Below are 14,381 nucleotides of genomic sequence, written 5' to 3'. Positions count from 1 at the left end.
TTGCAACACTTTATTTCTTGATAGCTTTTGGTGACTCTGCCTTGAATGTAAAGCCTGATTCAGACTGCATGCCGCAAACGGTAATAAGCCTGGGGGCCTATTCTCGAAAAATCCGTTTGTTTTCTGTTCCTGAACTCTCTAAATAAGTGTACACTTAAAATGAAATAGATAGATGTTTCAAAGTTAGCGAAAGCAAGAAGGAACGTTCCAGTGCAGTCTAGTGCAGGAATAGAAAACAAGCCTAATATCGAATACGAAAATATACGAAAATACTATAGTATACGTTACAAATATTATAGAGTTCCCTAGTATTTTCGTATGCGATATTTTTCGAGAATAGGCCTCCTGGGGGCCTACTCTCGAAAAATATCACATGCGAAAATACTAGGGAACTCTATAATATATGTAACGTATACTATCCGTTTGTTTTCTGGGGGTCGATTATGAAACTTTTTCCCTAAAGGGGAAACGTGAAAAGTGAAAAATTTCTCCATTCACTTCAATTGTAAAGATTTTCACTTTTCACGTTTCCGCTCTAGAGAAAAAGTTTCATGATCGACCCCCTGTTCTTGAACTCCCTGAATTAGTGTGCACTTAAAGTGAAATAGATATATATTTGAAAGTTAAGCCTGCCGCAGACGATACGTTTTTTCTTACTGGATTTCTAACTGGATTTTCTTACTTGCTACCGTACGGGCAGTGGTACTGGCAGTGCTACTGGCCGTGGCTTCACACGGTGTGAGTTTTCGTACGGGCTGAGTAACTGAAATTTGTTTCATAGAAGCGGCACACTTAAATATGGATGAGATAGATGAGATGGATGAAATTATTGCAACAGTTGTACATTGTCGTAAAATTGCTATTGCATTATTTTTAATTATTGAAAAATTGCGACAACAAAATAAATATCGCCGACGTTTATGGAGTCGACAGTCAATACATTCTTTAATGCCTTACTTTTACTGTGCTTATTATGATAATTTGGTGTGTTTATCGCATATAAACATGATTCCTATTAGTAGGCCTCTATTAAAATACATAAAATACTTTTTTTTGGATTATTTTGAAGTTTTTTTATTTTTGCACGACGTCATGTTTGCGAAGTGAATTCACGTTTGAACTTTGACAACACTTCGACAGTATAACCTGGTATAACCTAGTATAACCTATACAGACTGCGTCCTGATTGGCTTTCACAATAAATCAGTACAGAATCACGTAAGAAAAATAGGACATGATCTATTATAGCGTTTTTCATTGGGAAAACTAGTGCGCACTGAGTGTGGACTCGCCGCTGGCAATTGGTCGTTTCGGTTCGCGCGATGACGGTGCCAACGGAAACGCCCAATTACCTGCAGTAAGTGCACATTCAGTGCGCACTAGTTTTCTCAATGAAAAACGCTATTACGAAAATCCAGTACGCGAGCCAGTAGCGTAGCCCGTAAGCTACCCATTTCCAGTACGGGAGCACTGCCAGTATAGGAGCACGTAAGCAATCCCGTAAGAAAAAACGTATCGTCTGCGGCAGGCTTTAGTGAAAACAAGAAGGAATATTCCAGTGCAGTCTAGTGCAGGAATAGAAAACAAGCCTTATGGCTGTGTTCTGTTTTTACTGGCAGTGCAGTAAATGTGACGTCATGACAGTATGTATAGTCGTGAGCTAAAAGATTGCAACACATTTTCTTCGATGGTTTTTGGAATGTAGACTTGCTCATCGATCGGCGAACGTAATTGGTTAGATCCACAGGTAAGAACCAATTATATTCGCCGTTCAATGAGCAAGTCTACATTCCAAAAACTATCGAAAAAAATGTTGCAACCTTTTAGCTCACGACTGTATACCAAAGGACTTTGGGTGCGTTCGGGGAGACGCTACTAGCGCTATTCAGCGCTACAATCTGTTCGCGCAGCTACTATCAACGCTGTCATGACGTCACTAATGGTAGTGCGTGACGTCATAACTTCGCGCTGCAAACGCTATTCCTTTCGAGGTAGTGTAGCGGTAGCGTTAGCGTTTGCGGCGTTTGCGAGCTTCGTGAACGCACGTGAATGTTTGTGACCGTGACTTACAGATTGCTACAGAAAGGAAGAAATTTTGAATATTTTTGTGAAAAAAAAAATAATATTTTTTATTTATTTATTTTTTTTTTAATATTTCCTCTACGTAATTTTGAATCCTAGACACCTTTCTACGTTTAATTATTGGTGTATAGGCTTCATCATCACTTTCAGATGATGAAGAATCTAACTCCCTTACTATTAATGCTATTCCGATTAAAATTAAATTTCTTCGCCCTTGCTCCATTATTATTTTTATCTTTCTCTCTCAGAAAATAAAGAGGTTAAGAAACGCTAACGCTGCGCTAATGGGTGTTCATGGAGCTTGCTATAGCTATTGCGCTATTGGCTACGCGAACATTAATAACGTTTGCGTTTACAGCATTGACAGTGAGCTCCACGAACGTACCCTTTGATTCTGTCCATGGGGAAATTTTCCAAACTGAGAAGTCACCACTTTCTACATACTCGCAGTTTATGATTAATGTAACGACTAGAGCTTATTGGTCGTTACGTTAATCATAAACTGTAAGTATGTAGAAAGATAGCGACTTCTTAGTTTGGAAAATTTCCCCATGGACAGAATCAAATTCCATGGGTGTACACTGTCACAACTGTTCCAATATTACTGCATTACTGCCAGCACTGCTATAGCATCGTATTTTGGAACACCATTGCAGTAGCTATATTGGGGGTGCGCACGATTGGACACCGCACGATAGTACACCACCACTCACAGTGGCCAATGCCTAGAGTTTTTCCGTTGGTTTGGTTAGATAAGTCAAGATGATTGGTTGGTGTCCAATTGTGCTGTGTCCAAAAGAGTGTCACCCGCTGAGGGTCGATCATGAAACTTTTTCCCTAATGGCTCTGACAGACCAGCGCAATTTGCGACACGCGACGCGCGATTATCCAATAGGCGTTTACAATTTTTTGAAAAGACGTACACCCAAGGACTTTGATTCTGTCCATGGGGAAATTTTCCAAACTGAGAAGTCACCATTTTCTACATACTCGCAGTTCATGATTAATGAAACAACTAGAGCTTATTGGCTGTTACGGTAATCATAAACTGTAAGTATGTAGAAAGATAGCGACTTTTCAGTTTGAAAAATTTCCCCATGGACAGAATCAAAGTCCTTGGGTGTACATACGTCTATTGAATAATCGCGCGTCGCGTGTCGTAAATCGCGCTGGTCTGCCAGAGCCATAAGGCGGAAACGTGAAAAACTTAAAACATATAGTACTGGAAGGAGCATAGCCCTATCAGCCCCGTGCATTTGATTGTCCGAGAGTAGATTGACAAGGATGGAGAGATGATGGTCCTAACTTGTAATGCGCATTCTCCATACATATGCGTGCACGGTTGCCATCCAAGGCATCTAAGCTAACCTTCAATTGAGCTTTGTAAGTATTGAGTTGTATTGAGTTTAGGACGCGTAATCAAAAAATCCCTTTGAAAGAATTGAACACTATTTTACGAAATTGTGACAATAATGTATTGCTACATTTGCAAGGAACGAGATCAGGCGTCTACATATCACATGTAAGTTTAATTATTTACAAGATCTGTTTTTTAATCACAGAACAGAAATGATTAGATTAATTATTAAACAATATTTAAAGATTCGAATCCATCATACGAATAAGCAACTTTGCGAAAAAGATAATTATATCAGGCACAAATATACGAAACTTGTACTGTTCGATAACCAATAAATAAACATACAAATTATTATTCACATTTGAATGCGTTTTTATTCAGTTAATATAAATTATAATTTGTCACTTGTCACTTCAATATTTTTTTTATCATAAATTAGTTTTTTATTGACCTTTATACATATACCGTTTTGTGCTATAATTTATTTGCCCGCGTTTCCTTGGTCATGCGCATTACAAACTAGTATCATCATCTATCTATCTCTGTCAACCTATTCGACGACAATTTCAAGAGACTATGCTCCTTCCAGTATTATATGTTCTAAGGTGAAAAATAAAAAATTTCTCCATTAACTTCAAGGGTAAAAATTTTCACTTTTCTTCAAGAGTAAAATTTTCACTTTTCACGTTTCCGCCCTAGGGAAAAAGTTTCAATGATCGACCCTCTGCAGTAGAGTCCTATATAGGCTGCGTTCCGAAATTCACTGCCAGTACTGAAAATCTATAGTATACGTAACGTGAACTATAGATTTTCAGTACTTGCAGTGTATATCGGAACGCAGCCATAAAGAGAGAAGCGACATCGAACCCCCACCACAACCTTCAGTATCCAATTGAGTCCTCCGACGCCATTTTGGGACCGCTTTAACGTCATCAAACACCATTCGTATCATTCTGCAAACAGCTGTGGTCACAATATGGCTGGTCGCTTAGCCAATCAAGTATCAATCAGATTACCAATCAGAGCTTCGGACATCAATGTCGCTTCTCTCTTTATATAGAACTCTACTCTGGCTGTGTTCCGATATAAGGCTCAATGCACATAGGATGCGTCAACGCGTTACGCGTGGCGAATAGCCAATCATTCTTTCGCTTTCTTATTTCTTATCATAAAAGCTTAAAATGATTGGCTACCTCGCCACGCGTAACGCGTTGACGCGTCTTATGTGCATTGAGCCTAACTGCCAGTACTGGCAGTGGTGAAAAATCCGTTCCGTTATTGGTACGCAGCGCACTGCGACAGCATCTAGTAACATCAATGACGTCATGAATGGTAGCCATATTGCCACTGTGACTACTGCAGCTTCCAAGGTGAGGTAGCTACAGTGCAATATGGCTACTATGCTGTTCCGAAATACGATGCTATAGCAGTGCTGGCAGTAATGCAGTAATATTGGAACAGTTGTGACAGTGTACTGTCATGACGTCACATTTACTGCACTGCCAGTAAAAACGGAACACAGCCTCTGCAGGGGTGCGTTCCGTATGTCGGGATGTTCGTTCGGACGAGGTGTGATGTCACACACTGAGGTTGTCCAAGGTTGTCCCGTGAAACAGAACGATTTTTGGACGCACTTGGACGTTTTATATAATACAAAAAACATGGAATACACACTAATAACTGAGCCTAACGGAAATATTATAACAGATTCATCAGGAAATATCTTAATTAATCAAAAACCTGGTAAGTATTTTTACTTATATACATTATGTAAACATATATTTTTGTGATATAAATTATAGGTTATGTAGAAACGTTTTCATATTCACATATAATTTTTAAGCTTATGAACAATTTCAATGTTGTTTTATTGTTACAGAGAATATATTAATGTATATTAATTCTTCCCAAGCTGCTTCATTATTTCCAAATAAAGGAATTCAAACTCAAGGTGCTCAAACCGAGGTCTTGCAATCTGACTTTACAGATAGTGAACAAGAAAATTTGATTCCAAGCAGAACTTCTTGGAATCGAAATGAAATTATTGAGCTAATAGACTTATATAAGTCTCATGAGCGCTTATTTAAAAGCACGACAATAAAAAAGGATAAAGTGTGGGATATGATAGCTAAAAAGTTACCTACGCATACAACTGAATAAATAAATAAAAAACAAATTTAAATATCTGAAGCAAAAGTATCTGGAAAAGAAAGACAATATGGGTCAAAAGAGCAGTGGAGCAGGTGCAATTAAATTTGAATACTTCTTCGAAATGGATGAAATATTTGGACAGGATCCTGACGTGCAGCCAGTATCAGTTGCATCTTCTTCACGAGGAATTCAATATGCTTCCACGTCATCGGTTGAAACTAAAGAAAATTCATCCAGCAACGATGAAGAAATTACGAAGAAAAATGACAAGTTAAAAATAAGAAAAAAAAGTAAATTAGAAAAGCAACTAAGTACATACGAACAAAATTTTAAAGAACGAGAAGCTCAGAAAGAAAAACGTCATAGTGAGTTAATGACTCGACAAGATGCAGCTCTAAAAATTTTAGAAAATATTGCAAATTCATTAATAAATATTAAAAAGTAATTATTTTGATAAGGGTATGTACTACAAACTTAGAGTTGGAATTTTTAATTCTTTTTGAATCTGTGTGTCGACTGGGTATAAAACTATTTGGAATTAATTCCGATCGGAATTATTCAATTATTTCCTAAATTTCTATTCTTTTCTAGAAAAAACGGAATAATCCCAATCGAAATCCATTCTGAATTCCATAATATGTGCCAAGCTTAATATTTTATTTTATTATTTTTAAAGACTGCTAATGATATTTTATTTTAAGCAAGATTTAAGCATATGAATAATTTAATATAAAAAGAGTAAAATATTTTTAATAATTCTTAATCAGCTTGTAGTAAAGAACTATAAATTCAAGATATTTTGTAGTACAATATATTGCAATTTATGTGATACTACTTTTAGAATGAAACTGATGTAATACTACATGTAAAATGAAATTTATGTGATACTACTTTTAAGGAAAACTCTATTAATTAGCTATTACATGTTTTGTAAATTCCCAAAGATTTTTTTTTACAATAAATAAGATTTTCAAATAAAAGTATATATTTATTAAAAATTGAAAATACAAAACTATAAATATAACGTTATTACATTGGATATAAAATAAAACTTATTATTGAAACGGATACAAATTTTCTGCAATCCTATCTCGTAATACGTGACCTTCAATTCCCAGTTCTTGTATATTTATATTATCGTTAGCTACTACATGATTAACATTATTAGCATTATTTATCACTGCCTGAAGCCCTTCATCTATAAACATGTCCCTTATTTCTTGATTTTCTGGATTATTTAAGCATACATTATGTAAAACGCATGCAGCAATTATTGTTGGTGCTATGAAGTCTGTCCGATTCATATCGAGATATTTCAATCGCCTAAATCTTCCAAATAATAGGGCAAAACAACGTTCAATTACTTGACGAGACTTAGCGTGGCAAGTATTGAAATGTTTTTGTCTTTCGGTAACATTTCTTCTCTCGATGTAAGGAGGTATGCACCACTGCAAAACGGGATATGCTTTATCCCCAATAATAAATTGGTTGTCATCAAAATAATTATTTGGATAGTTCATAAAATCTTCGTATATTGGCGAATTTCGAAAAATCCTTATATCTGAAACTCTGCTAGGATAACCAGCAAAGCCATCTAGAATTAACATATTATTATCGCTTATTACTTGCAGAGTTAGGGCATGAAAACATTTTCTGTTAATGTACACATCCGGATTTGCACTTGGAGCCTTAATAGGAATGTATGTTCCATCGATAGCACCAACTATGCCTTCTATTCCAGCAGAAGCTTGAAAAGATGTTGTTATGCGTTGGCGTTGCTCACTATTTGGCCAAAATATTATTTCCGAAGAAATCTCATTTAAAGCAGTCACAACCCGCATAAAAATAGCAGATAGTGTAGATTTTCCAAGATCAAAACGACTACCGACTGACCTGTAGAATATATACAAATGTTAAATTACAAAGTAAATATTCGTTCTTTTATAACTTGTTTAGTTACCGAAAGCTGTCCGGTGTTGCTAATAACCACAAAAAGGCGAGTAATTGTTTTTTTGGATCTGTACTTTGATGTCCACCTGCTCGAGCACTTTCTAATAAAGGAGCTATTCGATTTAGGAGCCACTGAAAACTTGTCACCGTTATTCTGAAGTGACTTTGAAATTCGGAAGCGGTAGACATATCAACAACCCTCTCGATAAAACCTTCAATGCGATGAGGCTTGGTTGCTGGATTATTAATGCGGATTTTTAATCTGTGCAAATACAATTCCATTATTTCTTCATCGCTATCTTCTTCATCATTGGCATGCTTCCATCATAGAATATTAATTTACTCAAATAATTGATTGCAATTAAACAAACTGTCTTTAAATTATCCATTAGCAGGTTCTGCCAAAAAGTAACACAGTCAAATTTCTACCTAAAAGTAAGTAACATTATTATAAACTCAGAGATATAAATATTCAAATATAAAATTGACAGAAAATAAACATAACCTACAATGCAAATCTACGGCTCTATATACCAAAATTCACTGCCAGTACTAAAAACTTCTAGTATATGTAACTTGAACTATTATAGAGTTTCAGTATTGGCAGTGTATGTACATACATACATATATTGAAACGTAACTCGTATATTTGACTGTCGCGCTTTATTGCATACATCACTGTTCTGCGCATGCGAGACGTTTTTCGTCGGACTCCCGAGCTCGACGAAAAGTTGTCGTCCGGATGTTTGGAAATTGTAAAACGGAACGCGGTTGATGACGTCACACCTTGGTAAACGGAACGGTTTTGGACAAAAAGTTGTCGTCCGGACGTTAATACGGAACGCACCCCAGTAGTCACAGTGGCAATATGGCTACCATTCATGACGTCATTGATGTTACTAGATGCTGTCGCAGTGCGCTGCGTACCAATAATGGAACAGATTTTTCACCACTGGCAGTTAGGCTGAAATCACACGATGCGTAATAGAGCTGCGGAATAGAGAATGCGTCATTGAAGCGACCAATCAGCGCTATTCCGCTCTTTGAGCTTGCGTGATAGAAAAGAGCGGAATAGAGTGTGCGTTGATGTGCGCCATAGCGGTCATAGCGTTCTATTACGTCCTAAACCGTCGTATTTCAAGGTTAGATTATTGTTAAGTTAATTAAATAATGGATATGACATAGACGAATAAAGAATATGTTGAGACGAATAAAACAGATTCTAATGTAAGTACACATTATTAAGTTTTCAAGTATATTTGCAATAAATGTGTAATAGATTCAGTCACCATTTTTAACTTTTTATCCATAATAAAAATTAATTATAAACTTGTGGATACAAACTAATAATTAAATAAAAATGTGCGAGTACAGCTGTCAAGATAAAGTTTTGAAGCAATGATGCAATACGCATTACGCATGATTTCAGTGCACTGTTCACATGATGCGGAAAAATGACCATAAATGCGTGAAAGCAGTCAAAAAATCATTTTAAATTTATAAGTATTTATTACAAAATATTAAATACTATAACAGTGATAATTGTTTTTACAATTTAAGAAATTATATTTTATTTTAATAAGCAAATTATTAACAAAAAATAATAATTTCTAAATTATATTTATCCTGGATGTGTCTTTGCATCTCTTTGACGCACCATGTGAACATAGCGGACAAAACTCGCGTAATAGAAAAGAGCGGAATAGCGCTGATTGGTCGCTTCAATGACGCATTCTCTATCCTGTAGCTCTATTACGCATCGTGTGATTTCAGCCTTATATCGGAACACAGCCTATAGTATTTTCGTATGCGATATTTTTCGAGAATAGGCCCCCAGACCATGCGATACCAAATATCGCATACGAAATTTAAGAAATACTATCATGGATACAGCGGAAGTTAATGTTCCAGTAAAACGATATCATTAGTCGGCGCAAGTTACGCTTACTTAAGTTACGCCCCATGTGACGGCACCCTCGGGGCACGTATTATGCATTTGTTCGGAATCGATTCCGATCGGAATTATTCCGTTTTCCCTAGAAAACACAATAGAAATTTAGGGGAAAACGGAATAATTCCGATCGGAATCGATTCCGAACAAATGCGTAATACGTACCCAGGATGTATTCCGAAAGTTCTATTGAAAATAGTCTTTTTAATCATAAAGTTGGTAACACTAACTACGCTGTGTTCCGTAATGTAAGTTGAATTTGTGATTATTGTTGGCTTGCAAAAATCAGCAGAGAGATTAGTTTAAATTCTTGTATTTTAATTATTTATAAAATAATTGTAATCATGTATATTGATTAAAATATTATTTACTAACTGTTTGGGAACAGCGTAATACGCGAACGCGAGTCACCCGCTACATGCGAGCGATCGATATCGATCCTTTATCACGCGAGGGCACCACCTTACGACGGTGTCCCGGCGCAAGCCCCCTCTGGGCGTCCGGGAGCGCTCGAGCGGAAGCAGGCGTTTTTGCCTCTCAGATAGAGATTCGCAAGACTCCTAATCGTACGGCCATGACTGCCTGTTAATTAAATCTCTAATCTCATTTTTAAACTCACACGACCGTGTCTGTCGGTGTACCAAGTATCTCAGAGTACTTCCTTTAAAACTGTGCCTGTAGTGTCTAAGTGGCATTAAAGCAATTTGTGAACTTTAACAGTTTGTGTATTTCATTGCTCCGATTCTCACAGTCCAAAATCCTTCAATTACGCGACGATTAAGTGCGCACTCCTAACAAAAGAATTTGGTCCTTCGAGCCGGATTTGTTGAGAATTGGATAGACTGTGGACCGCAATCCGATCACACTTGTGAATTATCGGCCCGTTTCACTGCGGCATAGAAAAGTTGGTGATCACGTGATCGCCGAGATTCGGCAACGTGATCGGCAGCCGTTCCGCTCACGCGTGCTCTGTGCATATGACTCTTGTGCATTGACCTTTGATAATTTACGCGTGCTAGAGGTGCAGTGTATCATATCCCGTGCGTACAAGCGACAAAGCAGTACACAGGCGTGATCTAATGCTCTGTGAATCACGTGACTCCCTAGAACGGCGCGTGAACCGCGCTGCGTGCTACACACGTGATTAACGATTTCTATCGTCTACGCGTGTAGACAGTGCACCGCACGCAGACTTTGGGTCGGTGCGTTGCACCTGACTTCGTGCATATTGGCAATCAACGCTTTATGCAAGCTCGATCAAGCGCTCTGCTTATCACGTGACTTTCAAATTTCGGAGCGTGAGCAGTGCCGCGCGTCGGAAAACGCCGCGTGGCGCGCACGTGATCAGCGAGTTCGGCAGGCGTGCTACAGCGTTTACTCCAGGGGGTCTATCATGTAACATTTCCCCTAGGACGGAAACGTGAAAAGTGAAAAGTTTCACGTGAACTGCACGATCATGTACGATTCCACGGAATCATGTAACTCACTCATGAGCGGAAATATGAACTTTTTCACGTGAACTTTTTCGCCATCAGCCGTGATGGCGAAAAGGTGAAAATTTAGGGAATTAATAAATTGTATGTATTTTAGGCTTATTTTCTCCTGCACTAGACTGCACTGGAACGTTCCTTCTTGCTTTCGCTAACTTTGAAACATCTATCTATTTTATTTTAAGTGTACACTTATTTAGAGAGTTCAGGAAACAAACGGTTTGAAATAAGAATGAAAGTGTGGTAACAGTGTGGTAACAGTTTGAAGAGGTATTATTGAAGAGGTTAACCTTTTTATTGCATTGCGTTGATAGGTTAAAATAATACATACATAAATAAAAATAATGCTTTTGTGATGTAATTAGGTTTGATATTTATATTTGACAAATTGATATTTTGATAATTATATAGAATGAGGTTTCATCAAATGCAAATTTAGATAAAAATATACTTTAAACGCGTTTTGATACACAATGACATAAGAAAGGTGCGTCTTGTGAAATAGAATATTAATCAATCATGTAAGTGTTATAACTTATAAATTTGGAAAATACATGTGTGAGCGGAGAATTCAATTTTGATCAAGGTCCGTATTCTAAATTATTCAATATTTTTTAATTAAACAAAGTTAAATTTAATGACTAATGAAATTAATTTACTTTAAAATTTGCACACATAAAAAACTAATTAAAATTAATTTTGAAAAACAACGTTTGAATTAAATTACAATGTAATTTTGAGTATTAGATTACTACATAATAAAATAGTTGTTACAATATATGGATCATTAAAAATAAATGTAATATATATTATATTTGTAAATTAAGTTTATGCAATATAACTAAGAAATATTACTATTTATTTATGAATATTTTTTGTACAATTTTTTTTTATATAATAAAATTTTTACAGTAAAAGTTATACTGTAAAAGAAGGGAGAAACCTTTTTCACGATCGCTTGATAGTTGCAATGACAGAGCCTCTAATGGTGAATTTCGGAACGCAAACTAAACTTCCGCGCATTATTCATAGATAATCGCTGTGCGTGAAAAGATTCACGTGAACTGTCTATGAGTGAAAAATGAAAAATGAAAAGTGAAAAGTAAAACGTGAAAAGTGAAAAGTGAAACGTGAAAAGTTCCACGTGAAATTACATGATTGACCCCCAGGAGTACCAGGGCCGAGTGGATCGACACGGGTCCCCGTGTCAGACATATTGTCTTGCTCGTATTTGCGCAAGCATTATGGAGCGGCTATTAGCAGAACAAGAAGACGTTCTCTATCAGATTGCGAGAACGGTCGACAACTTCAAGAAGTTGGGGCAAGGCAATTTTACTACATCCGTCACGCGGAACCGGATGTCCATTTTGGAGAAGCAGTGGACTCAGTGCCAAAAGCTACATGCGGACCTCAAGGCGGCAGTCAAGCCAGTGGAGCGAGATGAATGGCCGTATTTCAGTGAGGAGCAATTTCGGAAGGCGACAGAGGACTACTACGAAGCGTCTGACTATCTGAGCGAAGTATTAGAGAGGTTGACGAGACCTACCGCTCATGTAACCGCAAGTAGTACTTTAGATTTAAGCTCGGGTCCGCCAAGCTCAATCCCGTTGCCGCGAATAGAGCTTCCTAAGTTTTCCGGTCAGTATACGGAGTGGGTCAATTTTCGGGATATTTTTGAGTCGATTGTGATAAAAAATGAAGGCCTCACAAACGTGCAGCGTCTGCATTATTTAAAGTCGAGTCTGACTGGCGAGGCTCGCATTGTTATTAAAAATATTTCCGTTACCGACGCGAATTATGAGCTAGCATGGGGAGCCGTGAAAGAACGGTACGAAAATACCCGCGCGATTGTTTCTTCTTATCTGAATACTATCCTAGAAGCTACTCCGATGAAGGCTGATTCCGTCTCCGAATTGAAACGCGTGCATGATAGTATTAATGATGCGGTCCTTGCGTTACGTAGTCTCGAGAGAAATTGCGTCGATGATTTCGTGGTTGCCATCCTGTCCAGGAAACTTGATGTGAATACCCGCACTGAGTGGGAAATCAGCTTGGGCAATAAACGAGAGCCAGCTTCCTTTAACGAACTGAGCACATTTCTTGTTGGCAGAATGCTGGCTCTGAATGCAGCGGGAGATACTCGCAGTTCAAATAATAGTAAAACAAATCGCTCAGCAGCCACCAAGTCGTTGACGGCTGCCATCTCTAATGTTAAATGTTTATACTGTGCGGGCTCGCACCTTTTGTTTCAATGCGCTCAGTTTAAATCCTTATCCACGGAGCAGAGAAAGAATGTTGCGCGGCAGCACCGTTGCTGCTATAATTGTTTGACCAAAGGCCATTATCCGCGCGACTGTAAATCGCGGGGCCGCTGTGCACGTTGCCAACGCAAACATCATACGCTTCTGCATGACGACGATATCAGCGGGGGACAAACGACAATGGGTGCTCCTGCTATAGCGAGCACATCCAGTGTAAACACAGTAAATGACGCCCCCTCTAAATCAAGTCTTTCAGCAAGGGTAACAACTCCTTCACGTTCCCTCCTGGTCAAGGGTACTGTACTACTCGCAACTGCACGAATCTTTGTACGTACTGATGGAGCTCGTTGTATAAACCTTCGAGGCATGATTGATACGGGCGCTGAGGCTACATTTATCACTGAAAGGGCTGTTCAAGCCTTAAAAGCAAAGCGTATTAAAGTATATTACACTGTCACTGGCATGGGTGATCTACAGGCTGGGGTCGTTACTCATGCAGTTAAGCTCCATTTAAGTGCGGGTATACAGTCGAGTACTACAGTTACAGTGATCGCGTTTATCCTCCCTGTACTTACTTCTTATGCTCCAAGAAGTCCTGTTGATTTACTTGCGCATCCTCATTTGCAGAATTTAAAATTTGCGGATTCTGATCCATTCAGTGATGACCCTATCGATTTACTGATAGGACTTGACTATTATAAGGCCGTAACAATGGATGGATCCCGCCGAGGACCGAGCTCTGATCTCATGGCGAAACCTACTATCTTTGGCTGGGTTGTCTTCGGCCCGTGCAACGACACTTCTGAAGGGAACCCTCAGTCGGTGTCCTCGTTACGCTGCTCTATTTCTCCTGGAACGGATGCGCTGATGAGGCAGTTTTGGGAGATAGAGGAAGTCTCGGTTTCTAATCCCCTCACTGAAGAGGAAGTCGAGTGCGAAAGGCACTTCGCATCTACACATTCTCGTTTGCCAAGGGACGCTATCAGGTTCGCTTACCTTTTCGGACCGATTTCTTGAATAAGGTCGGTCGCTCCTTTCACGTCGCTTCTGGTGCCTTTGATAGGTTAGAGCGACGTCTAGCTCGCGATAGTGCATTGTCTGCCAGCTATCGTGGCTTTCTTTCTGAGTATGAGCAA

At 38.3% G+C, this 14,381-nt stretch overlaps 2 protein-coding genes across 2 annotated transcripts; one reads left to right on the top strand and one right to left on the bottom strand.

Annotated features, from left to right (window-relative positions):
• Positions 1-4,823: 4,823 nt before the first annotated feature.
• Positions 4,824-6,052, top strand: LOC105194400. The gene is made up of 2 exons (XM_011159284.3): positions 4,824-5,185; positions 5,322-6,052. The coding sequence occupies exons 1-2, from the start codon at positions 4,987-4,989 to the stop codon at positions 5,600-5,602; spliced, it is 480 nt and encodes a 159-aa protein (XP_011157586.3). The 5' UTR covers positions 4,824-4,986; the 3' UTR covers positions 5,603-6,052.
• Positions 6,053-6,560: 508 nt separating this feature from the next.
• Positions 6,561-8,323, bottom strand: LOC120356803 (putative nuclease HARBI1). Its single transcript, XM_039455924.1, has 3 exons — positions 8,168-8,323; positions 7,554-7,805; positions 6,561-7,486 (listed from the first exon to the last, which is right to left on the bottom strand). Exons 2-3 carry the CDS (start codon positions 7,730-7,732, stop codon positions 6,649-6,651), a joined length of 1,017 nt encoding a protein of 338 aa, XP_039311858.1. The 5' UTR covers positions 7,733-7,805; positions 8,168-8,323; the 3' UTR covers positions 6,561-6,648.
• Between the last annotated feature and the right edge of the window lie 6,058 nt (positions 8,324-14,381).

Source organism: Solenopsis invicta, chromosome 12 (assembly GCF_016802725.1).
Source record: "Solenopsis invicta isolate M01_SB chromosome 12, UNIL_Sinv_3.0, whole genome shotgun sequence".
Lineage (NCBI taxonomy): Eukaryota > Metazoa > Arthropoda > Insecta > Hymenoptera > Formicidae > Solenopsis > Solenopsis invicta.
The sequence above is the reverse complement of the archived record's forward strand: the minus strand, read 5'-3'. Positions and strand labels throughout refer to the sequence as shown.

Coding starts and splice junctions, on each gene's coding strand:
- LOC105194400 (XM_011159284.3), top strand. CDS start 4,987: ATGTCGGGATGTTCGTTCGGACGAGGTGTGATGTCACACACTGAGGTT. Junction 5,186..5,321: donor CTTAATTAATCAAAAACCTG/GTAAGTATTTTT, acceptor TTATTGTTACAG/AGAATATATTAATGTATATT.
- LOC120356803 (XM_039455924.1), bottom strand. CDS start 7,732: ATGTCTACCGCTTCCGAATTTCAAAGTCACTTCAGAATAACGGTGACA. Junction 7,487..7,553: donor GCAACACCGGACAGCTTTCG/GTAACTAAACAA, acceptor TATATTCTACAG/GTCAGTCGGTAGTCGTTTTG.